Source organism: Dryas octopetala, chromosome 9 (genome assembly GCF_963921425.1).
Source record: "Dryas octopetala chromosome 9, drDryOcto1.1, whole genome shotgun sequence".
Lineage (NCBI taxonomy): Eukaryota > Viridiplantae > Streptophyta > Magnoliopsida > Rosales > Rosaceae > Dryas > Dryas octopetala.
The window spans coordinates 15,228,445-15,251,571 of NC_141374.1; the positions used below are offsets into that span (position 1 = coordinate 15,228,445).

At 38.9% G+C, this 23,127-nt stretch overlaps 5 protein-coding genes and 2 pseudogenes across 6 annotated transcripts; 2 read left to right on the forward strand and 5 right to left on the reverse strand.

Moving 5' to 3' along the window:
- Positions 1–1,732: 1,732 nt before the first annotated feature.
- LOC147274661 (protein SIEVE ELEMENT OCCLUSION B-like) lies at positions 1,733–5,471 on the reverse strand. The gene is made up of 7 exons (XM_086257436.1): positions 5,220–5,471; positions 5,000–5,104; positions 4,047–4,504; positions 3,855–3,964; positions 3,368–3,510; positions 2,780–3,259; positions 1,733–2,624 (listed from the first exon to the last, which is right to left on the reverse strand). The coding sequence occupies exons 1-7, from the start codon at positions 5,439–5,441 to the stop codon at positions 2,004–2,006; spliced, it is 2,139 nt and encodes a 712-aa protein (XP_086113562.1). The 5' UTR covers positions 5,442–5,471; the 3' UTR covers positions 1,733–2,003.
- A 1,574-nt stretch (positions 5,472–7,045) lies between these two features.
- On the forward strand, positions 7,046–9,241 carry LOC147274662 (protein-L-isoaspartate O-methyltransferase 1-like). 2 transcript variants are annotated; one of them, XM_086256317.1, is made up of 4 exons: positions 7,046–7,325; positions 7,932–8,202; positions 8,378–8,542; positions 8,673–9,241. In XM_086256317.1, the coding sequence occupies exons 1-4, from the start codon at positions 7,059–7,061 to the stop codon at positions 8,921–8,923; spliced, it is 954 nt and encodes a 317-aa protein (XP_086112443.1). In that variant the 5' UTR covers positions 7,046–7,058; the 3' UTR covers positions 8,924–9,241. The 2 variants fall into 2 exon arrangements, with proteins under 2 accessions (XP_086112443.1, XP_086112444.1); XM_086256318.1 differs by having other exon boundaries at positions 7,208–7,299.
- Positions 9,242–9,372: 131 nt separating this feature from the next.
- Positions 9,373–11,850, reverse strand: LOC147274663 (28 kDa ribonucleoprotein, chloroplastic-like). The gene is made up of 4 exons (XM_086256319.1): positions 11,296–11,850; positions 11,076–11,177; positions 9,940–10,221; positions 9,373–9,676 (listed from the first exon to the last, which is right to left on the reverse strand). The coding sequence occupies exons 1-4, from the start codon at positions 11,761–11,763 to the stop codon at positions 9,617–9,619; spliced, it is 912 nt and encodes a 303-aa protein (XP_086112445.1). The 5' UTR covers positions 11,764–11,850; the 3' UTR covers positions 9,373–9,616.
- Positions 11,851–13,327: 1,477 nt separating this feature from the next.
- On the forward strand, positions 13,328–16,110 carry LOC147274664 (proline transporter 2-like). The gene is made up of 8 exons (XM_086257124.1): positions 13,328–13,666; positions 13,935–14,159; positions 14,404–14,498; positions 14,600–14,786; positions 14,916–15,040; positions 15,162–15,377; positions 15,494–15,724; positions 15,849–16,110. Exons 1-8 carry the CDS (start codon positions 13,543–13,545, stop codon positions 15,996–15,998), a joined length of 1,353 nt encoding a protein of 450 aa, XP_086113250.1. The 5' UTR covers positions 13,328–13,542; the 3' UTR covers positions 15,999–16,110.
- A 38-nt stretch (positions 16,111–16,148) lies between these two features.
- On the reverse strand, positions 16,149–18,295 carry LOC147274665 (pentatricopeptide repeat-containing protein At2g22410, mitochondrial pseudogene; annotated as a pseudogene).
- Positions 18,296–19,545: 1,250 nt separating this feature from the next.
- On the reverse strand, positions 19,546–19,947 carry LOC147274666 (uncharacterized). Its single transcript, XM_086228354.1, has one exon. The coding sequence runs from the start codon at positions 19,945–19,947 to the stop codon at positions 19,546–19,548; it is 402 nt and encodes a 133-aa protein (XP_086084480.1).
- A 1,036-nt stretch (positions 19,948–20,983) lies between these two features.
- On the reverse strand, positions 20,984–22,690 carry LOC147274667 (aldehyde oxidase GLOX pseudogene; annotated as a pseudogene).
- Positions 22,691–23,127: the final 437 nt, after the last annotated feature.

A 23,127-nucleotide genomic window follows, 5' to 3' on the forward strand; every position in this document is an offset into this window, starting at 1 on the left:
TTGGACAACTCTGAGACAGATGGAACTGAATCGAGTTTAAGTATATCGTTCATAATTGACAGACCTTTTTTTTTTTGTAACACATTGACGAAGACATTGAAAATCACAAGTCTGGAAAAAAAAAAAAAAACTTATGTTATTATGTCATGTGTAACGTGCAAATTGCTATTTGATTAATTAAAACTTGATAATTTCGATTACATGTGACGAAGTCAATCAAGCTTCTAGACTTTCATTTTAACAACTTTATGGTAGCATCCAGGAAATCTTTATATATGGATTTGGCTCGATCTTCTTTCCTATGTATTAAGATCGATTTAACATCTTTTAACATTTATTTTTTCTTTGGATCTGATGAGTTTTTAAGACTTTAAAATCTAAGTAAATGAGGACAGACACAGAACTACAGCAGTGCTCTCTCTTAAAGACTAATCACCTAATGACGCGTTCCAGTTTTAATCAAAGCCACTCAACCCTGTCTCGCACTCTCTCTTAAATTGTCTCTTTTAACCCTTTCACCAATCTCTCCTTCTCTCTCTTCTTTCTCCTCTGCTATCTGTTCCTCTTCATTGTCCTTAAAATGGTTTAGCATAACTTTTTGTACCAAATTATACCACACTATCAATCATGTCCATTCAAAATGTTACTGTTGGACTGTGGCAGCCAAGCCACACTTGGTGTGGCTCAATTTAATTCATCTGGTAGCTATATACAGATGGGTGGTGTAGCCTTATTTGAAAGCAAGGAAGCAATCTTCAGACTGCACATTAATGTACAGCTGAAATTGCAACAGTAGTGCATGAGACATTGAACTAAAAATAAGGAAGACTTTGACTTGGCATTACAAGTGCCATGATATTCACAAATTTGCCATTGAGTTCAAGTGCCTATAAATATGCATCAGATCAATGCATTGAGGCAATCTGAAAAAATCATTTTCTACAAGCTATAGAGAGAGTTCTCTTTACTGGTATTTGAGAGGGTAAGTTGAGAGGGGTGTACAAGGGTTTAAGGGCTCGGATTTGGGATATTAAACACGAGTGGTTCTAGCTTGTACTGTTATTCTCAATATTTCTCAATAGTAAAGAAAGACCGGAACACGCCCCGTGGACGTACCTCAAGTTAAGAGGGAACCACGTAAATCTCTGTGTTGTGTTTGTGTGCTTTATTTATTTACTTTAATTTTTCTTGTCATTTGTATTAACTGAATTGCTGCAAGAATCCCAACAATTACCGTGAAAATGTTACCGCGTTAGACAATCTAACATGTTATAATATGACACTATTAAATTGTGAGAATGTTCTTTTATCCCTCCTAATCACATGTTGCAGCCTATAAGGAGCTACCAATGGGGTGCTAGCCCTGTTTCGGAATTTCAAATGCCTAGTAGAGTGGGAAACTTGGGTTTGAGTGGTTTTACAGTTTCACAAACCAAGCCTTGTACAATGACAAGAAGATGGAATAAAAGTTAAAGCCTTATGAACAAGTACCTTGCTTGCAAGGTGAGCCTAACTAAAGTTAAAAGCCTGGCCAGGCATATATATATATATTATATACTGGATAAGGGCATGGGGCATAAGGTTACAAGGCTATGGTGGCCCTTAGGCATGTCTCCAGACTCCAGTATTGTCTTGTATTTGAGGTTAATTTTCAGTCAAGAAATGTAAAACCAAAATGAAAGAATAATCTTACTGTGAAGTAAGCAGAGAGAGTTATATAGCTAGAGAGTAATTTCAGTACTCAAAAGTGTTTCAAACACTATTATTCTACATTCTTATAGGCTTATAGCAACCCAAGCAGCCCAGACTCAGCAGCCCAAACTGGTGCTTAGACTCCTGAGGACCTCAGTCGTAGCTATTTCACAAATTCACACCAACAAATTTATTCTCAACACATATTACACATAATCTAGCTCTTATGAAAGAGCACCATACAAGTAAAGAGTTTCCCAACATAAATTAATATAACCATGTATGATTATATGATGCTTGAACGTGTCATATCAATCGGTACAGCAGCGGAACATGAAGAACCTCTCCATGTCCCGGCCACATTCTGTGCACACCACTCTGTCCGGGATGTCTGGACCGAACCCGGGAATGATCAAACGAGTGCAGTGCTGTGGGGTGTGGCGCTTTCTCAGTTCGTCTTCGAGTGTAGGCACAAAGCCTGACTCAGCAGCTTTATCTTTCCAAGTGTCAAAGGCATCCAGGGTGGTTAGAGCCAGCTGGCCATTGCCCCTAGCCGTCTCATTTGAGCCTCTCCAGACCATAACCCAACCTTGTTCACTTCCATCATAGCTCAGCAGGGTCATGACCTCCCTCAGTATAGGATCATTGTCCACAGTCTTCTTGTACTTGGCCTTTGAGCACCTCATGCTATCGAGTCGGGACCAGAAGAACCAGGTGTATGCATAATCAGGCCAGAAGTGACTGAGATTCTCTGTTTCAATAAACTTGTTGAGTTTCCTCATCTTCTCCTTTGTAGCAGTGCTTCCTCCTACATAAATCATTTCTATGGTAATGCCAGCACTTTTTGCCACAGATCTCGCTCGGTCTGTGAACCTCCGAATCCACTGTTGATCATCACCTCCATACAAGCATATATAGCTCCCACTATCTATCTGATAAACACATAAACATAGAAAAAGGAAATCTTGTAAGTATAAAGATCGATCTTATGTTATCAGACTGTTAATATGAAACAATTGATTAGATGAATGGTCTAGATAGTCTGCCAACATATAATGCTAGATTTTATAGCATGTATGTAACGCACCCATCCGAGTATGCGTGGATCAATGCCATCAGCAAGGAGCTGGAGTCTCCAACTCTCTGCAGTCCACAGTGCTTGCTCTTTCTCATTAGTGAAAGGGAAAGCCACATTGCCCCATATCCACAGCATGTGGATGGCGTTCTCCGAGGACACCCTTCCTTGTGGATCCAATGCCACTATGATCATCTTCTTGTCAAAACGCCAGTAGTTTCTGATGAACTTGATCACTGGAGGCTCAATTATTAGAGGGTCATGCACCGCGTACCATGGCATCCTTGACTTCAAGTCCTCGAATCTATTCTTTTTTGCTTCATCCCAAACAATTGCGTCCACCACGGGGAGCCAAACAATTTCATACTCAACATCTGCCCTTGTCTGCATTTCTTTGTAGATATGTTCAAGAACCAAAATCTCTTCAATGCTCAGACTAAGATCTGTTATTAACAGCAACACATGCCTTCTCCTTAACACTTCAAGACCAAACTGTTTGTGCCAATAGAAGGAAGGATATATAATTATGATTCATTATGTTAGAAATATGAAGTCAGGGAAATGCTGGGAGTACAACTGTATACAAGTAGAGAATTATACCCTTGACTTGCTTGAACCAATTACAAGTGGTTGTATATCATCCCTGTGGGAAATCAGTGCCCGTAAACTCTTCATGTTGTCCAGATGGAGGCTTTGGAAAATGTGTAACAGATTCTGATAATCTTCATCATATCTCTTCTCCACTGCATCCCATGGTCAATTTTGTTCAGCACTTTTAAATTTAAGGTGCAATTTGAAGGCAAAACCAAGACATGATCAACTTCTAAGGTGAGCTTCTTATGACGAATAAATATCTATTTGTTAACCTGAACTTTTTAAACTGTTTGATCAACTTTTAAGACTATATTTTGACCACATTTTTCATAGAAGTTCGATCCAACACTTCTGTGAGAAAACGAGTCAGTGAATGTGGTCCATGTAGCATGTTATTCATAAGAAGATAGGAATACTCTTCAAAAGTACTTTGGAATTGGTGTAGATGATACATGTCCTTAGTTCTAAAGTTGAAAAAAACCCAAAGGCTTACCAATATATCGGCGGCAATTATCAAGTTCATTGGTGAGGTGGTCATGTATATTGTTCAGCTTATGAGCCAAGCTTGACAGTTCCCATACTTCAGTGGTTGTTGCAATGTACCTAAAATGAGCATAAAAGAGCTTCGGTTAGACATAGAGGCATACATATTTTAATTGCATCAGAGTTTGCAGTGGCTGCTTACTCATATCTACTGCCTGTGAGGATGGCAATATGTGAGGCACAAGCCAGTATGCCTCTAATGGTCCAATAGGTTGCAGCAGGAATATGAGCCATGGCAATTGACAGTGGGGGTGTGTCTTCTGAGATGTACTGAGACTGCAGGTTCACCATCTCGCCGTACTCTACAATGCGCTTGGTGGCATTGGTAATGGCCTTGATGAGGTTGTTAATTGCCTCAAGTTGAGGTTTCACTGAGGCTGAATGCTCTATGATGTCCGACAGTTGCTTCAGTATGGCCACAGACTTGGCTAGTGGATTGGAAGTGCAAAGCTGAGCCACAAGCCAGAACTCACCATAGAACACCGAAAAAGCAGCCAAGGATAGCACCACCTTGGCTTCCCATGAAAAGCTTGAAAGGGTCCTGAGCAATTCTATTGTACTTGCATGTGCATCACCACCTCCTGAGCATTGGCAGGTTATCTGCCGGTACATGGACACACTGTGCTTACTGATTTATTTATTGCATAAAATCTTTAGTAGAACATAGAAGACTTTCACTAATTTTAAATTCATCATAGAAGATCATACTGGAACAGATTGAGTGCTAATCCTTTCATAACAACTAACAACACTGATTATGTTATTACCCAATAAATATTTCAATGAAAGAAACAACATTGAAACTTCATTTATAGCATACATGTTACTTTATATCCATCTACTTAACAACTGTTTTAAAATGATGTTTTTACTTTTTTCTGTTCCCTTACTGCAGAAACACTACAGGGGTCCCAGATTCTATCTAAAGAGAAGTATGCTTTTATGTTGAAAGAGGTCTTAATAAACAGAAATATATATATATATATATGTTTATCTTATAAAAGCTTTTAAATTTGGCAGGAAAAATTATGAGAATAGAGCATAATTAAAGTTGATCAAATGGAAATATGTATTCAATTCTAGCCTTAAGATAACCTCGCAATATATCTTTTGTATGAGATAAGCCAATCCTTGTAACAAGACATCAAAACTAGGAAAAGTGCTCCTGTCGTCCACTGCATCTACATGTTCTCTTGTACCCTGCAACAAAAGTAAAATCAATGTGACCAAAATAAACAATAACTAGTACATGTCAATTCTGCATTTCAAACTAGGCTTAATTAGCAGTGCAAAAGTAAATGGGAGAAGAGAATACAAGCAGAATGCCATCGGTGCCAAGAGTAGCCCGATGAAATATTTCATCAATGACTTGGAGGATTGGTTTGACATCGACAGTGTGGGATCGTCCAGAAGAATGAGTTTCGCGAATTTGCCTCACCAATGCACTATCATCAGATTGTGGGGATGCTCTTTTATCCCTCCTAAGCATATGTTGCTGCTGCTTAGGAGCTATCTGCAATGGGGTACGGCTAGCCATATTTTGGAATTTCAAATGCCTATGAGGTGGGAAACTTGGGGTTTGAGTGGTTTTACAGTTTCACAAACCAAGCCTTATATAATGACAGGAAGATATGGAATAAAAGTTAAAGCCTCATGAGCATGTACCTTGCTTGCAAGGTGAGTCTAATTAAAGTTAAAGCCAGGCACATATACTAGATAAGGACAAGGTCACATAGCTGTGGTGGTCCTTTGTCACATCTGCAGCTTTGTATTGGATTCTAGGTTAATTTCTCAGTCCAAAAGCAAGGTTTCATAGGGTCAAATAGACCTAATAGATGAAATCTATCAAACAATCCAAAAGAGAAAGCAAAGGATACTCATAGCGATTGTCAACTGTTGTATCTTACAGTAAGTCCCACACATGTTAATAATCATGAGAAAATATCGAAAGTATAATTTATTGTGAATAGAGTCCATGTCAATATGCAGGTCTAACTTAGTCATTTTGGGCTATATGTAACACCAAGTGAGTTTTACCGTTCAAGTTTTCTCAAGAAAGATTTTTTAGCCCATTGATACCTAAGCAATAACCATAAACAAGAATTTAGTTTTGGGAGATTAAACTTTTGCCAAGCACCCAAACCCCAGTAGGCAGTAGCATTCTTTAATCTTTTATTGTTCACCTTCTTTCTTTTTCCCCTTTTTCTTTTCTCTTTTGGAAATTATATAAATAAATAACATGCATGTACAGGGGAAAACTGCTTCTAGTCAGAGTCTTTCCTGTATACTTTTTCATTGGTGTGAATCATATGAACTTTTTGTATCCCCTCATAAATAGTAAACTGCAAGCCTCAATCCCAATCCGATATGTATGTTGTCATGAAGAAAGGAATTAAGTGAGGAGACAATCTTGAAAGAAAAGGTAAAGAAAGGGACACAGACACAGTAACACAGTGAAGGGTTCTTGGGATGTTCAGCATAATATCCATATGTTGATATTATATCGCTACTGGGCCATGTAAATTCTTACGTAAGTAATGCTTGCTTCACCTAGACTAGTGCTTGAGTTTTGTTGATTAACTTTTTTACCATGTGTGATGCAGTGTTGGGGGTCAAAATAGATGAGAGAAAAGAGAGCTATCTTTATTCCATTTTCATCCTTGCACACAAAACTAAATAATATATAGAAACTGAAAGTAACCCTCAGCTCTATGGATTACCATATAAAGATATTAGTGATTCTCATATAGCATCTGGGTCATTCACACATAGTTCGAACGATATCTTATAAAAGAAACCTTTAAGCCAATGCTATACAAGAAGTTTTTCATATGCATAGGATTTTATCCGAGTTAGATGTGCAATTTAGGGTGGTCGGAATAGCACTCACCTTCAGGTAGGCTAGGAATAGAGGGATGTAGCACAAATTGGATCAGATAGGCTAAAGCCAAAGTTTTGAGCTTTGGCTAATAACAAGTCCAGCCCAACATTGAACAAAGGAAATGACCCAAATAACTTGACCCAAACCTGTGGTGAATAAGTCGGTGAGTGGAATAAGCAGGCCCAGGGCCGAGAGCTCAGGACGAAGACAGGTGTAAATGTAAAGTGAGGCAGTGAAAGAGAAAAGTAGAATGAGCTAGACAGAACGTGGCAAATGCATAATCTATTATCCCCAGCAAGAGCATCGACTACTATACGCATAAGCTGCTTAGCGTATGGTTGCCGCTATCCTGCGCCCACTGTGAAACGCTTCTTAACCTTCACTCCTCCTCTCTCTTTCTTCCACCACTGTCATCATCATCATCATCGTCATCGTCGTCGCACAGTTGCAGCTCTCCCAACCACCACTACTCTCTCTCTTTGTCCTCTCTTCCAACACTGTAATTTCCTCACGGGTAACTTCCTCTTCGTCAGAATGGAGGTATATATATATATCTCTCTCTCTCTCTCAAACAGAGCATTGGTATTCTGGGTTTTTGTTTTCTCAGCTTACAGACATCAATTTTATCAAAATTCTAACTATTTCTTACTAATTAATTGCTTCTACTTTCTTAGCAACCAATTGATGCATAATTGTATGTGCTATTAGTAAAAATAGAATTATATTGATTTCTGATTTCTGTAGTTATGTTCCAAAATTTTAGGGATTTGTAATCATTTAATGTTCATTGTAAGTGGGGTTCATTGTGCCCTGTTTAATAATGGTATTCAATTGTATTCGTGTCCGAGGGCCTTGGATGAACAAACTCAACCCATAACTAATCATAGTGGTGAGGATTTGGATTTGCAACATGACAAGGTATTTGTTGATACTTACAAAGATTGTGTTTAACTTTCCTAAAAGGAGGTTCATGTGAGTAATGATGCTTGTGAGTTTGTGACCATTCATGGGAAAAATTCCAATGTTGTTTCTGCTTGGTTGTGTTTTATTTGCTTAACTTTGTTGCTTGGTTTTCTCTATTAGTTTAACTCTGCAAGCTACATTGAACTGAAGCTTTTCTTTTGTAATTATTTATATAATTTACAGCAATTCTGGTCTGCAAGTAGCGTTAATAAGAACAAGGGAATGGTGGTGAATTTGCAGAGCTATGGAGTGATTAACTCCAAAAAGGTTGCTGAGGTGATGGAGAGTATTGATAGGGCTTTATTTGTGCCTGATGGGGCCTCACCTTATGTTGATACCCCCTTGTCGATAGGTTATAATGCTACCATTTCTGCACCTCATATGCACGCAACATGCCTTCAATTGTTGGAAGAGAATTTGCAGCCTGGCATGCGCACTTTGGATGTTGGATCAGGTGCTTATTTATAGCATTTCTGTATTATGACATGTTAATATCATGTTGGAAGTGAAGTTTCACATTTGACCATTTGAATACGATGCAATTCTTGAACATGAATACTTTGTACTATCTATGTTTCATCTTCATTGCAGTAATAGAGATCCTGAAGTTTCCGCATTTTGTTCTGCAGGAACTGGATATTTGACAGCGTGTTTTGCGTTGATGGTTGGGCCACAAGGTCGTGCAGTTGGTGTAGAACATATTCCGGAGTTGGCCTCTTCCTCAATCCATAATATTCAAAAATGTGCAGCAGCACCATTATTGAAAGAAGGTTCCCTCTCAGTCCATGTTGGCGGTATGGTTTTTGAAACCCAGAGTTCATCTTTTTAAATTGAATTAAGTGAAGTATGCATCAGCCTAAGACAAGAATTTCCTATTGCAGAGTTCTAATTACTAGTTTATTTATTTAATAATCATTGCTGCAGATGGAAGGTTAGGTTGGCCAGAATGTGCACCTTACGATGCTATTCATGTTGGGGCAGCTGCTCCGGAAATCCCACAAGCACTTATTGACCAGTTGAAGCCTGGAGGCAGAATGGTGATTCCAGTGGGAAACATATTCCAGGATTTGAAGGTTGTGGACAAGAGCCTGGATGGTTCTGTGAGTATCCGGACTGAAACTTCAGTTCGTTATGTTCCACTCACAAGTCGAGATGCTCAGTTGCGGGGCTATTGAGGCTGTCATATTTTTCACCTGGATGTCATGTCCCTGGTCTATATTAGATTGTCGGGTGTGCTACTTGCTCACAGTCACTAGTACTTATGTACAGATAACGTTCTGCTTTTTCTTCCCAGTAATGCTTTAGTTCAAAATAGTTTTCCGCGTATCACTGTAAATTCTTCCAATCTCAAGGGTGTTCACCTTTGCAGACACTCCAACTGGATTGCTTATGGTTTGAAATGCTTGAGAATAATCCAGTAGAGTTTATTTTAGTTACTAAAAGCAGTAGGGTAAGTAATAATTGGATTGTTTATCAATTTAGTAGATTTTTTTAGTACAATTCTCTGTTTTCATCTTTCATCTCTCACGTGGATTTACCAGCAAGTCAAAACGCCATGTATTGTATATATGCGTTTTTCATGCTAGAAAAGAAACAACTTGTACATATAGGCTTTACACCTCGCTGACATACAAATGAAGCTATTTCATTATATAATGACATTCAAAAGCGCCCTTAACACTTCAAAATCAATAGCAGACAGCAATGCCCCGAAGTTTATGGAGTCAAAAGTCATATCATTTCCAACTTAAACAACAATTCTAAAAGTAGAAATCACAAAGACCTCGCTGAAAAATGGTTGACACAAAATCTCATCTAAAGAGAGAAGGAACCAAAACCAGAGCTTTTAGGTTTCCTTTCAGTTAAAATCAAAAGCGCCTTTGTCTTTCCTCGGCAACATTTACTCTGATCGCCCTCCCATCAATAGTCTGCAGCACAAGGACATCAAGTTAGATGGTTTTAAATTATAGTAAGAAAAAAGATAATGAATCCTCAAAACATTTTCCCATCAACCATCCTTTTTGTCCCTTTAGCAGCCCAAGTTCATTAGCTAAAGTTGGACAAACCTTGTCAAACTAACGGCTGACTGTCAGCTTAAGAATTTAGCCCACAATAACATGCATGATGCATCCCATTTTCCTAGCACGTCATATATGATATATCAAGGTTAAAAAATGTAAATATCTAATACCTGTCCATCTAGAGCAGCAATGGCATCATTCATTTCGGCTTCACTGGCCATTGTTACAAAGCCAAAACCACGTGATCGTCCAGTTTCTCTGTCAAAGACTACTCGAGCGTCCGCCACCTTACCGTGATCACCGAAAAGCTGCTCAAGTTGAGAATTATCCACATCCCATGGCAGGTTACCAACATAGATTCTGAAAGCAGGTTCAAACGAACGTGGTGGGCGTTCTTGGCGTGTTCCTCTGGGAGCAGCCTTATTGACAGTCAGGAGCCTTCCATTTAAGTCCTACTCACAAAATTAAACACAAAAACTTAGAAACAGCACACTCGTTATAATATGCCATAAAATGCTTATATATATATATATACGTATGGTGTAAAAGTATAGCACATTTAACACATTGGGTGCAATACACTTGGATAATACTCTGTTCGTATGTGCCAGATGTTGTACAAGAGCCAGAAATTTATGGAAAACTATTCCTATGAGCATATCATCTTTGGGTGTCATGAACAGATGCAATTAAATTCTAAGATTGACCACCATGCTTTACTATACTAGACATCACGGGGTTCTACTTTGCACTTCTCTTTACACATACAAGATGCACATATCAGAAGAAATTAAAGGTTCTCGCCACCAAAGAGGTGAACAATACTGTTCCCTGAGGTGCTTCAACCCTAACCTGAGGCAGAGAGTGCCAAGAGAACAACGATACAAAAGTACCAAAAGAAGGTACTGATTTGGCTACATATGATGTCATGGACATCGACAACTTCATATGGCTTGGATTTATGGATTTTACAAAAAGTACAAGCACTCCTATGTGCTTATCGTTATGCTTAATAGAAAAACAACTCTCTAGCGCCCACCTTTACTATGTTAAGACTACCATAAATCAATTTGATCTTGTCAATCCTAGGACAGCTAAAATTGCATATCAACAATCCACAATATCACCTAGCACGCCAGACATGAGAATTATCCTCCATAAACATTGGCCAAGCTGTTCAGCCATCATCTCAAATCATTTTAAGTTTATCTAATCTTGTAAGCATTTCATAAATATACAGAAACCAAAATCACCAAAAGAGAACTAAAAAAATTACTTAAAGAAACGGCATTTAGAAACAACTTACATAACGACTGAACAGTTCCACAGCCTTATCAGCTTCTTCAACAGTACTCATAGTCACGAACCCAAATCCACGACTCTGATCAGTCTCCCTGTTGTAAATAACCTACAACAACAAAAACCAAAAATAAAAAAATCACCCACATATCAAAACCTCCCAAATTTCCCAAAACCACCAAAACGAAAAAACAGAATCTTTATAAAAGAAATAAACCAATCCTTACCTCTGCAATCTCCACAATTCCAGCCTTCTCAAAGAGCTCAGCCAATTTCTGACTATCAACATCATAAGGCAAATTCCCAACAAATATCTTGGCCTCCTCAGGTGGCTCAACACTGGATTCTTCTTCCCTCTCTTCAAAGAGACCTTCTCCACCACTCTCTACTCCACCTTCACTGGCCTCAAAGGTTGCGTCTTGGTCAATGGTGAGTGTGTTGTCTTCTTCTTGCTGAGCCCAATCCGAGGTCTGGGCCACAAAGGACAGTATGGATGAGAAGTGGGTTTTGTTTCTGAGAGAGACATGTGGTGAAACGAGTGAGGAATGAGCGTACGAGAGGTGGAGTTTGATGGGTTTGGATGGGATTGAGAGAAATGGGTTTGAGGTTTTTGTGGTGAAGAGCGAAGGGAGAGAGAGAAGGCATGAGTCTGCTATCGACAAGGTCTTGAAGAGAGGCGAGGTTGCAGAAGTCATTGTGAAGTATTGAGAGAGAAGGGTTTTAGAGAAGGGGTGAGCGGTGAGACTGAGGAACTGAGGATAAGGGGTAGAGAACTATAGAGAGAGTAGAGGAGTAGGAGGAAAGGGGTTTATTGGGATAAAAAAATAGAGAAGGAGATTTCACTGAAATTTTTTTAGGGCCAAGGCCATTATTGTGGGCTTTGAGATGTTGGCCCATGTAATGGCCCAAATATGATCCATTGGCCCATTCAAGTCCAGCCCAACTGGCTTTCTAAATTTGACCACGTCTCTAATGGGGTCCTAATCCAATGGCTCTGACTAACCAAGAGTCTGAATAAATAGTTATTTAATGGCATATCAAGGGTGTAGATTATTCATTGTTGACTAGTAGTAATTCTCAGTAGGTCACAACTTACTAGAAATGTAGACTATAAATTCTCTTTCTTGTAAACCATACAAGAACTTGGTTTTCTTCACTACACATCCGGACAGTTCATTGTTGCAGTGCAGAGATTCAATTGCTCCTCCTGAGTTGTAACTATCAAGCAACCCAATTGAGGCAAATTGAAGATTGTGACCAAGAACCTGTGATTGCATTACCAGTCTTTCAGACCACTTTGTAAAATCTCAACATAGAAAATAAATAGAGAAATAATAAAACTATTTGTACCACATTTACTGACCACATTGTTGACTACATCTCTCACTTAAATGAAACCAACACTTATAATAAATGTTCATTTCGTTAACTTGTGTTGTCAGTAATGTGTGGTACAAATAACATTACTCATTGAGAGAATGTAGTTGATTCACCCAATAGGAGATGAGGTGAAAATTTCACATTTAAAAACACCCAAGATACTTTCACAATTTTCTATCTTGGGCAGTACAGAAAGAGAGCCTGCAAGATCGTCATTAAATATAAGATGGGCCTAATAAAATGAAATTTGTAGCAAAAACTTTCATATTGAAAACAAGGTGGCAGAGTGATCGACCTGGATTGAATGCATATACTGCACACCCTCCTCTAGTCCTCTCCAACATTCATCTGCAACCTCTTCAAGCAGATCAACATCCAAGTTGAAATTGGCATTCAAATTACAAAAGGACTTAATTGGATCGATGGATGAATTGTCTTGTGCATGGCCAAATTAATGGCATCTGATCGATTAAGAGTTACAACTGATGCAAAGTTAGAGGGACCTCATGGCTTCTTGAGGTTTGAGTGGATATTACATACAAGATTTTGCAGTACATGAGTTATGACGTTCTTACTTTTGTTGAGACACAAATTTACTGCCCCAGTGCAACAACAGTCACCAATGACAGAATAAAGGTGACTACCCCATAACACTCACTTGATATCAGATAGTACCGCCACCCTAGCTCTTACTATTATTGATATGCAAAGAAGAAAGTGGCTAGTCAACGATGGCCGGCCGGGGACCCACTCAATGCAATAATGATAATGTGTGCACATTTTGTCTTTATTCCACTGCCTTTCTGTATTTTAGTGGGCATGTGGTATATCGCCGTCTTGAATATTGATATACATCATCAAATTATTGTCTGGAATCTGGATATTATAAGTCTTATGTATATTACACATTCAACAGTAGTTGTGTGTGTATAATTAATAAAAGAGAATCAGAAGATCTATCTAGCCATTTTGATTTTCGATAATAGAGAATTCAGACTGAAAATCAAACAATATTTTGCCTTACGGAATCTTAATTTATATTGAGGAAGCCTGCAGTGCTTGCTTTTTGAGATCTAGCATTCTTTGTAGGTGCAATGGAAGAATCAGAAGGTAGCACAAACAACAAAGAAGCTTTGAGCATCCAACAAGGCCAAATAAAGGGTGACACTGACCAAGAACATGAATATGCACTCACATCTGCTCACACCATTGGCCATGGTATGTTTAATTGATAAGTAGTTCCTATTCATAAAAACTGCTTTTTGTTACTCAATTCATGTCTGAGATTCAAATTTGTTCCTACTAAGACCTGATCCTCATCTGGGTTTTTTTCAAACAAGTTTTAAAAGAAGCAAGAAAGTTATTTAATTTAAATTTTGTTTCTGTTTCTAAGTTTTCAAGGTCTTAATTAATTAATTTCTTATCTGGGGTTCTTGAATTTTATATTATCCTTTAGTGCTTGTCACTGATAGAATTAAATTTACAGATTCATGGCAACAAGTTGGGTTGATGCTGGTGACAAGCTTTAATTGTGGATACATACTGAGCTTTTCAAATCTTATGTTGGTGCCTTTGGGTTGGACATGGGGTATCATATGCCTACTGGTTGTAGGGTTCTACACTGCCTATGCTAACTGGCTTTTGGCTGCCTTTCACTTCATCAATGGCCAGAGGTTCATCAGATACAGAGATCTTATGGGCTTCTTGTATGGTACGTATGTCTAGTAACATCAATAATACTAAAGTACTAATTAACTATTATATCAACTTCTTGTTACCAACTGAAGTGTCTTATGATTTGTAAGTAACACTCTTATAGCATAGCAACAAATGCTTGACTATTAATAGGGGAGACAAATGAGTGACAAACTATATTATATGAACTGGTACGGTCAAAACAAATAAGGTTACTGATTTGTATTTTTTTTCTTGTTCAATTTTGCTGTCATTTGAAGGGAAAGAAATGTATTACATCACATGGGTTTCCCAATACTTGACCCTTCTGCTTGGAAATATGGGTTTCATTCTACTTGGGGGAAGAGCACTCAAGGTATATATAACTAGCTCACTATTATAGTATGTAACTATGTATATGTTTCTGCAATGAAAAGGTGGCTGAAGTTCAAAGGATATGTACTTCTCTGCAAACAGGAGATTAACTCAGAATTCAGTGACTCTCCCTTGAGGCTCCAATATTTTATCCTTATCACTGGAGTGACCTACTTCATATTTGCACTTTTCATTCCTACACTATCTGCAATGAGAAGTTGGCTGGGACCCTCCACCATTATCACCCTCGCCTACATTGTCATACTCTTGGTGGTACTAGTCAAAGATGGTATATACAAAATCCTTGCTTTCATGCATGTACTTATATCAATTCATATAATCATATAACTGTAGTATCATTTATACATTGTTGCATTCACAATGCTTTACATTCATGCAATCATATATTCTCCTGAAGGGAAAAGAAAGTCAGAGAGAAATTATGAAATTCATGGAGACAAAGCAGACAGAGTGTTCAATGCCTTTAGTGCAATTTCAGCTATTATTGTATGCAACAGCTCCGGCTTGCTACTTGAAATACAGGTTCGTATTGTACCTTTAGAAATACACTTTGTGAATCACTAACAATATAGACAAACTAAACTAATGGCTCCCCCAAAAAATATGGTTCCAAGTCTGATATATTATCTTTTGGTATATGCAGTCCACTGTGAGAAAGCCTGCAGTCACAAATATGAGGAAAGCGTTATATTTGCAGTACAGTGTGGGGCTGGTATTTTACTATGGAGTGAGCATAGTAGGATATTGGGCTTATGGCTCAACAGTATCTGTATACCTTCCTGAAGAGCTAAGCGGTCCTAAGTTGGTTAAGATCCTCATAAACGCTGCCGTTTTTCTACAATCGATTGTCTCCCAACATGTAAGATTCACATTGGGAAACATATTCTTCACCATGCATGCTATTTCTCTTTTTCTTACATGTTACTGCAGAAGACTTATTTTTCAGTTGAACTTCCATTTCTTACCTCAACACAGATGTTTGTTGCACCAATTCATGAGACCCTTGATACCAAGTTCCTCAAGCTTGATAAGAGCATGCACTCGAAAGAAAATTTCAAGCGGAGATTCTACCTGCGAGCCCTCCTCTTCATGGGAAACACATTTGTGACAGCAGCTATTCCTTTCATGGGGGATTTTGTGAACTTGTTTGGATCGTTTACACTCGTTCCACTAACTTTTGTGTTCCCAAGCATGATTTTCATCAAGGTAATTCGCAATACTGCACTGTCCCCTCTCCCAAAACAAACTATATACACAATAAGCAGGAAAAAGTAAGGATTATAAAACTTAATTGGCTATATTTTGGCTTCTTCTTTTTTTTTTCTCACAGATCAAGGGGAAGACAGCTAGGCTAGAGAAGAATTTATGGCATTGGTTCAACATTGTTATTTTTTCTCTTCTTGCAGTTGTAACCACAATTTCTGCAGTTCGTTCAATAGTCAACAATGTTCGGGAATATAATTTCTTTGCAGATATATGAGACATGTAAATATTATTACAAATTTATACATTTCAAAAGGTATTGTACACAACATAAGAAGATTGATTGCAGCAAGTTCCTTAATCCAAACAAATATTTTGCCAGTAGTTAATGTTCTACTTTGTCCACTACTTTTCTATTCCCTGCAATCATGATCTTCCATGCACAATTCTCTCATGTAAAACTCAATATGCTTGAACATGAGTTCATATTCCCCACCAGAACACAGCACGTTTGAGACATATGACTGAGGAGAACAAAGCCAACCAGGATTTTGTTGACCAGCGAGGATTTCCGGGCCACTGCATTTTCTGTAACTGCAAGTGCCAAATATTGGTTGATTGCCTTCAAATTCTTGTCAACTTGGGGCTAGGAATGCACAATCATCTCAGACCATGTACTAACCAAGTTGTAAGAATGAAACACATAATAACTTCATTGTATCTGCAATTTCAATCTGGTCTGGCACAGGGGCACTGGCAGCAGAAAGTGTGTATTACAACTCAGTTAAATGAGAACAGCAAGCCAGAATTTTACCATAGAATTGCCGTCTAGATCTGGTTCTTCAATTGAGTTGCATGACCTTTTCTAATTTCAACCCAACTGCACCCAGGAAGCTTAATTGCAATTCTCTTGTTCATTGCTTCCCGCACTTTTTTGGCTTCATCCCATTGCTCTGCCGATGCATAGATACTGGAAAGTAGCAGATAATTTCCAGTATTCTCAGGTTCTAACTTGAAGAGTTGCTCAGCAACACTTTCTGCAATCTCGACATTTCCATATGTTCTACATGCTGCAAGCAGAGCTCCCAATGCTGCAGGGTGTGGACCCATAGGCATGCCCTTGACTAAATTGTGAGCCTCATTAAGTTTCCCAGCACGTCCCAGCATATCGACCATGCAAGCATAGTGATCAGCATCAGGCTCAATATTGTAATCTTTAACCATGCTTTCCCAGTATGTCATTCCATCTTCAACAAGTCCTGCATGGCCACAGGCAGTCAATACCCCTACAAATGTGATGTGATCAGGTCCAATATTTTCTGCCAGCATTCTCTGGAAGATCTCAAGTGCTTTAACCCCATGACCATGAGATGCAAGACCCGTGATTATTGCACTATAAGAGAAAACATCCTTCCGGGGGATCTTCTCAAATATACAGCATGCCTCTTCCATATTCCCACACTTGGCATGCATGTTGACAAGTGCAGTAAGCACTTGTTCATTCAGTTCTATGCCTTCTGTATCCACATATGATCCAATCCAATTCGCCAGATCTGCACGGCCCAACTGTGCCAATGCAGAAATCAAAGCTGTCATGGTGAAAGCATCAGGCTTTACCCCTACCCTTTCCATTCTCCAAAAAAGTGAAAGCGCTTCACTTGGTCTCCCATTTTGCGAATACCCTGAAATCAAAGCCGTCCAACAAATCAAACTCCGCTCAGGCATTTCATCAAAGAGTCCCTTGGCCATATCAATAAGCCCACTTTTCGTGTACCCCACCAACATTGTAGTCCAAGAAACAAGATTCCTCTCCAGCATCCTATCAAACAAGGTCCTCGCCGAAACAAGATCCCCACTATTTACATAACCCACAATCATGGCGTTCCAAGATATCAAATTTTTTCCCACCATCCCATCAAACAAAGCCCAAGCACTCTCCATATCCGCCCCACCTCTCGCATGAGCCCCTAAAAGCGCATTGTAAGAAACAACATCTCTCACACACATTTCATCAAACACTCCCCGCGCCCTCCCCAACTCCCCACATTTCCCGTACATATCAATCAAAGCGTTCGAAGCCGGAACGCACCACCCAAAACCCATTTTAACAATGCGTCCCTGGACCTCAACCCCACAACAAAGATCATTTACCGCTGCACACGAGTTGAGCACAAAAGGGTACGTATAGTTATCTGGTCTAATTCCAACGCACACCATTTGGGCATACAAACTTATCGCTTGGGAACAAAGCGAGGGGGTCTTGGAGAAAGCTCTAATGGCGTGGTTGAAGACGGAGAGATTCGGGTTCGAGAAAGAGGTGAAGACGAGGCGGGTATAGCGAGGTGAGGAGGAGAGAGAGGCGTAGAGAGAGATGAGAGTGGAAACTAAGGAGGCGTTTCGGTGGAGATTGGATCGGAAAATGTGGGCGTGGATTTGTTTGAGATGGGAAAGCGATGTGCAAGCTTTGAGCAGTGAAGCAGCGAAGTCTGCTTTGTTGTTTGGATGATGGTTTTTGGTGACCGTTGTTGTTGCTCTGATCATCTCACTTCTCTCTCAAAGATTTCAAAAGTTCGTTGGTTCAATTGCTCTTTCTATATCCTTTCCCGGTAAAAGATAACATAACGGCCTTTCACGATTTATTTATTTTTTCTTAATATAAACTTAGTATTGACTTTATTAAAAGTAAGTTCTTAATAATTAAGACGTCTAATTAAACATATATGCATTAAGATGAATCATGCATGTCCAATTTTTGAGTACCAAATAACATCCTTTAGAACAAAAATACTATAAATCTCAACTTTTTAATTTAAGATAAATTAGGAATGAAACCAACTTTGTAGGTTGGGTTAGGCTGAGCATTGAAAGTACGAAAAATGAAGTTCGAGAGTGAACTATAGAGTGAGATTGTAATCATATATATCCTCGTACTTAGATTAAAGTATTGTCAAACGTGTAATATGTAGCATATTTTCAAGCTTCTTTCGTACATTTTTCAAATTGAAAAATCTCAATGGAGAAGCTAGGTATATAGAATCTCATAGTTAAAATTGTAAGAGGAAATTACAGATTTGGTCCACTTATTTTATACCTAGTTCAATTTTGGTCCACGATCTTTTTTAAGTTCTGTTTTGGTCCACTAATTGTTTCATTTGTTCAATAAAGGTCCAGATTTGTGACTTTAAATCTTTTGGGTTGTGTTTTCTTCAATTATAATTGAAGTATAAGTTATATTTCATCATTTTTTAGTCATAAAAACAAATTTGGAGTATTATAATCTAAGAGAATTGAGATTTGGTGAAATTTGAAAAATTGGCAGTTTTGGGTACCCTACTTTAGGGTCAATTATCTTGAGTTTTAGAACTCCAATTTGAATGATCTTTATATGGTTGTAAAGAAGAAATGCATAGCTTTAAAACAAGTATATATTTGCTAAATTTGGGTGAGATTTGATAGGGTAAAAAGCAGGCCAAATTTGAGAAAACAAATCTGGACCTTTATTGAACAAGTGAAACAATTAGTGGACCAAAACAGAACTTAAAAAAGATTGTGGACCAAAATTGAACTAGGTATAAAATAACTGGACTAAATTTGTAATTTCCTCAAAATTGTAATCAAATTTAAAAACATGGTATCTTAATTAATTACAACAATTACATGATTTATTATATATGTATATATAGACACACCCTTACACCATGCACATATAAATTGAGTATTACACAATATTTTAGCAAATTTGGTGTAGAAAGCTATAAGGATAGCTAGCTAGGGAACTCTTCTTTCTAATAATAATATTGCTCAAACAATATTCTTCCAAGAGATTAATACCTTGAGGGCAAACTACCATGAACATGAAGCCCAAGACCAACATTATAAGGTCTCTCACCACATTTGAAAGGCATAGGGTTGACCTGCATGAACAAGCAGTTCCCACCAAATAGGTCACTCACGTGACCCTGCCCATTCTTCAACCTCCTCAAAGCCTTGCCCCATGAAACTTTAATCCTTGTGAAGAGCCTACCCCTTTTCCTTAGGAACCTTCTCAAGCCCAAAATGCGAACCCTTGGCCTCCTTCTACCTGCACCTAGCTTCCTAATCTTGGACCACCCCCTTTTCTTTTTGAATATCACTCTTCTCTGATGATCTTCTGGCTCATCTGATCCTTCACCAAAGAGACCTTCATTTCTCAGTCTATGGTAAGGAGGGTCTGAAACTGAAGCCATAATAATATAAATCCAAACTAGTTCAAACGGTGATATGGTGGCACATATGATACTAGAGGCCAGGTCCAATTATAATCATTATTTTTCTTTTCTTTTTGGGATTTTAGATCTCAGATTAATGAAAGTGACAATTTTTTTTTTTGGCCGGGAATGAAATTGACAATTTAAAGCCAAGAAACTAGTTGAGTGCAATGAATGCAGCTGAAATTTTTTGGTAATGGTAGTTAATGACTCGTGATATGTTAAGGTTACTATGCTCTCTCAAACTATGATCACTAGCCATCAGTCTATCATAAAGGGGTCAATCCATCAGTTCATTGTCACATTAAATAAATAATTAACCCTTGTTTGAAACTTTGAATTGGTAATTTATTAATAATGTCAGTTTGATACTTTGATATGTAATGTTAACTAATTTTTTAATAACTTAATTTTTGAGATGTTGTCTAGCAAATATAACATGTCAAGCAGAAAGTATTTATGAGATATAATTTGAAGAATTAGCGTTATTTCTTATGGCAGCTAAGGCTACCCTACTCTACTTATATATGACACAGACCGCATGAAACCTACCCACAAACCACTGATTGGAGCTTCATCACATGCAAATGTACCTACATTTTTTTTGGTAAATTAAAATGTAACAACATTGCTTCTTTTTTTTTTTTTTTTTGGTCGAATGTACCAACATTGCTATCATGCATGGTGCACAAGTACCCAACATTTATGGATGGCCCAAGATTTCATGGACCACCATCGAGCTCAATGACGAAATGCACGGCCCAATTAGCACATTAGGCAGCCCATTTGTCAATCCTTACAAATTAAATTCTTGATTAGTATACTCAAGCTTAAAAAATAAAAATGAAAAACACTTTTGGTTGTAATCATGAGAATTATGCATATATGAAATTAAAGCTTCTATATTAAGATATGGTATTTTCTTTACTTGTTGGCATGCTTGTTTACACGAATTATTCTCATCCCGCATAACATTTTTCTACTGAGTACGTATAGTACTAAATAGTACAGGACCTCAAGAATATAGGAACCTAACCCACTGAGACATGCTAGGAATGCCACCATTCACAACAGTGAGCAAGTAATAACCAGAAGGTGCAACATTTGGAGATGGAGGTGCCTCCAACACTGCATGTACCCTTCCACCTTCAGCCCTCTCCAAATTCTTGCACCTCAGCTTCAGCAACCTCTGATTCATTGATATGGAGTGTGTTGTGAATGGTGGTGCATAAGCACTGAACTCCACATTGCTTGGCTTCCTCCCCAGAAAAAAGGTCACACTGAACTCTCCCCCATACCTCACACCATAATTGGGCTCACTGTGACTGTGACCATAGTGTATGGTCACATTAGTGGGTCTATATTGATGGTATTGCCTGCCCAAATAGTGTGGGACAAATGCTTGTAACCTGAGCTCAGTTGGGTAGGCCACATCGTTGAAAGTGTACCTTTCATGAGGGTTACCTCCAGCAACTAAGACCCTCCCATCAGGTAAAAGAATGGCTGAGGAGTGGTACATTCTGGCAATCTTGGTGGACTTGAGGACTGTGAACCTTTTGCCTAATTGCTTATCTGGGTTGTAAAGGAAAGGCTTGAGTGAAGCATTTCTTGCATTGTTCCATCCCCCAGAGCCAGCTTGAGCCCCATTGATGATCAAAATGTTCCCAGTTGGGAGGATCACCATGTCGCTTAGGAGACGAGGACCAGGCATGCTTTCCATGTTCCACATGTGTCTGTTCCCTGTGATCACCATTCTTCCACATGAGCTCAAGCCTCTCAAGAATCTGAATTGTCCTGCTGCTCTATAGGCTCCATAGGCAGCACCACCACAAACCATGACTTCCACTTTTTGGAAGCTGTCTGTGTGGTCTAATGGGAGGATCACGGATGAGCCAGAGCCCGGATAGTTCCTTGAGCCATCGCCGGGTATTCGAGGGAAGGTCTTAACCACCCTGTTGTGTTTGTAATCTAAGAGAATTGAATCCCGGTTAGCGAAAATGAACAAGTTTCCATCTGAACAAAGGTGAAGGAAGGGATAGAGGTTGTTCCCTCCTTCACCTCTGTCAAAAGTCTGGTGCAAGAAGTCAAGATCATGAGCGCTTTCCCTGGAAGACATTTTTGGTACAAATTCATAAGTGAAGGTCCTTCTTCCACCGACCACAATGCTCTGATCATGCTCTGGGAGTAACTGATTCGAAGCATACCAACGATCATCAGCTAGTGAACTCTCTGATTGCCTCCAATCACATTGGCCATTGTCCCCACAAGGCCTAAAGTATCGAATTCTTCGAGTGCCTCTTCCATATCCACCTGTTTGTAAAAGTGTCCCATTGCTCAAGAAAGAGCCTGAGGAGCACCAGGTATCAGTGTAAAGCCTCAGAGGTCTGATTTGGTTGCCAGAAATGTCGTACTCCACGGAGTGAGCATAGCAGGATGAGTCTGCCAAATCTTCGCGGCTATCTGTGCACCTGCTTCCATCGTAGCGCCTACGAAGCCGGTACCCGGAAGGGCCTGCCTCTGTTTGATCAAACATAATCACAGTGTTGTAGTGGGTTAATGCCATGTGCATACCCACTACACCAGAGTTGTTCAGTAGCAGTTGCCATTGCCCTTTTCTCTCTACTCCCCCAACTGCACCACTAAATCCAATACAATGCAATGCCAAGAACAGAGCAGTCATCGTGTATTTCATTACACCAGGGAAGTCATTGGGGTGCGCCATGTGAGAGTAGCTAGTAAGAAGAATGTGTTTGTGTGTGTTTTGAGTGATGTGGGAAGCGTGTCAAGTGTTTTTATATATATAGGCCACTGTTTAGATTGAAACTGTTCACAAAGCAAACTCCTGCATTCAAGAAACGCTTCTAGTTTTCTAGTTTTGTTTGGTGGAAACCCGAGTCACTAGGCAGTCTTGCACTCAAGAGTGGTAGCTTATAATTATATTATATTACATTATTGGGGTGCTTGGTTTGGTGATAATGGTAACTAACTAGCTTGCAAAATTTCAGTCATTTGATCCTAGAAGTTCTCCACACTTATGCAGAGTCTTTAGCTGATACAACAACACTCCGGCAAACTTTAAGAAAATAATTTGTATAATCGCAAAACTATCACATGATATAATCAATTAATTAATTAACGCGTTATAATATAATTGAACGA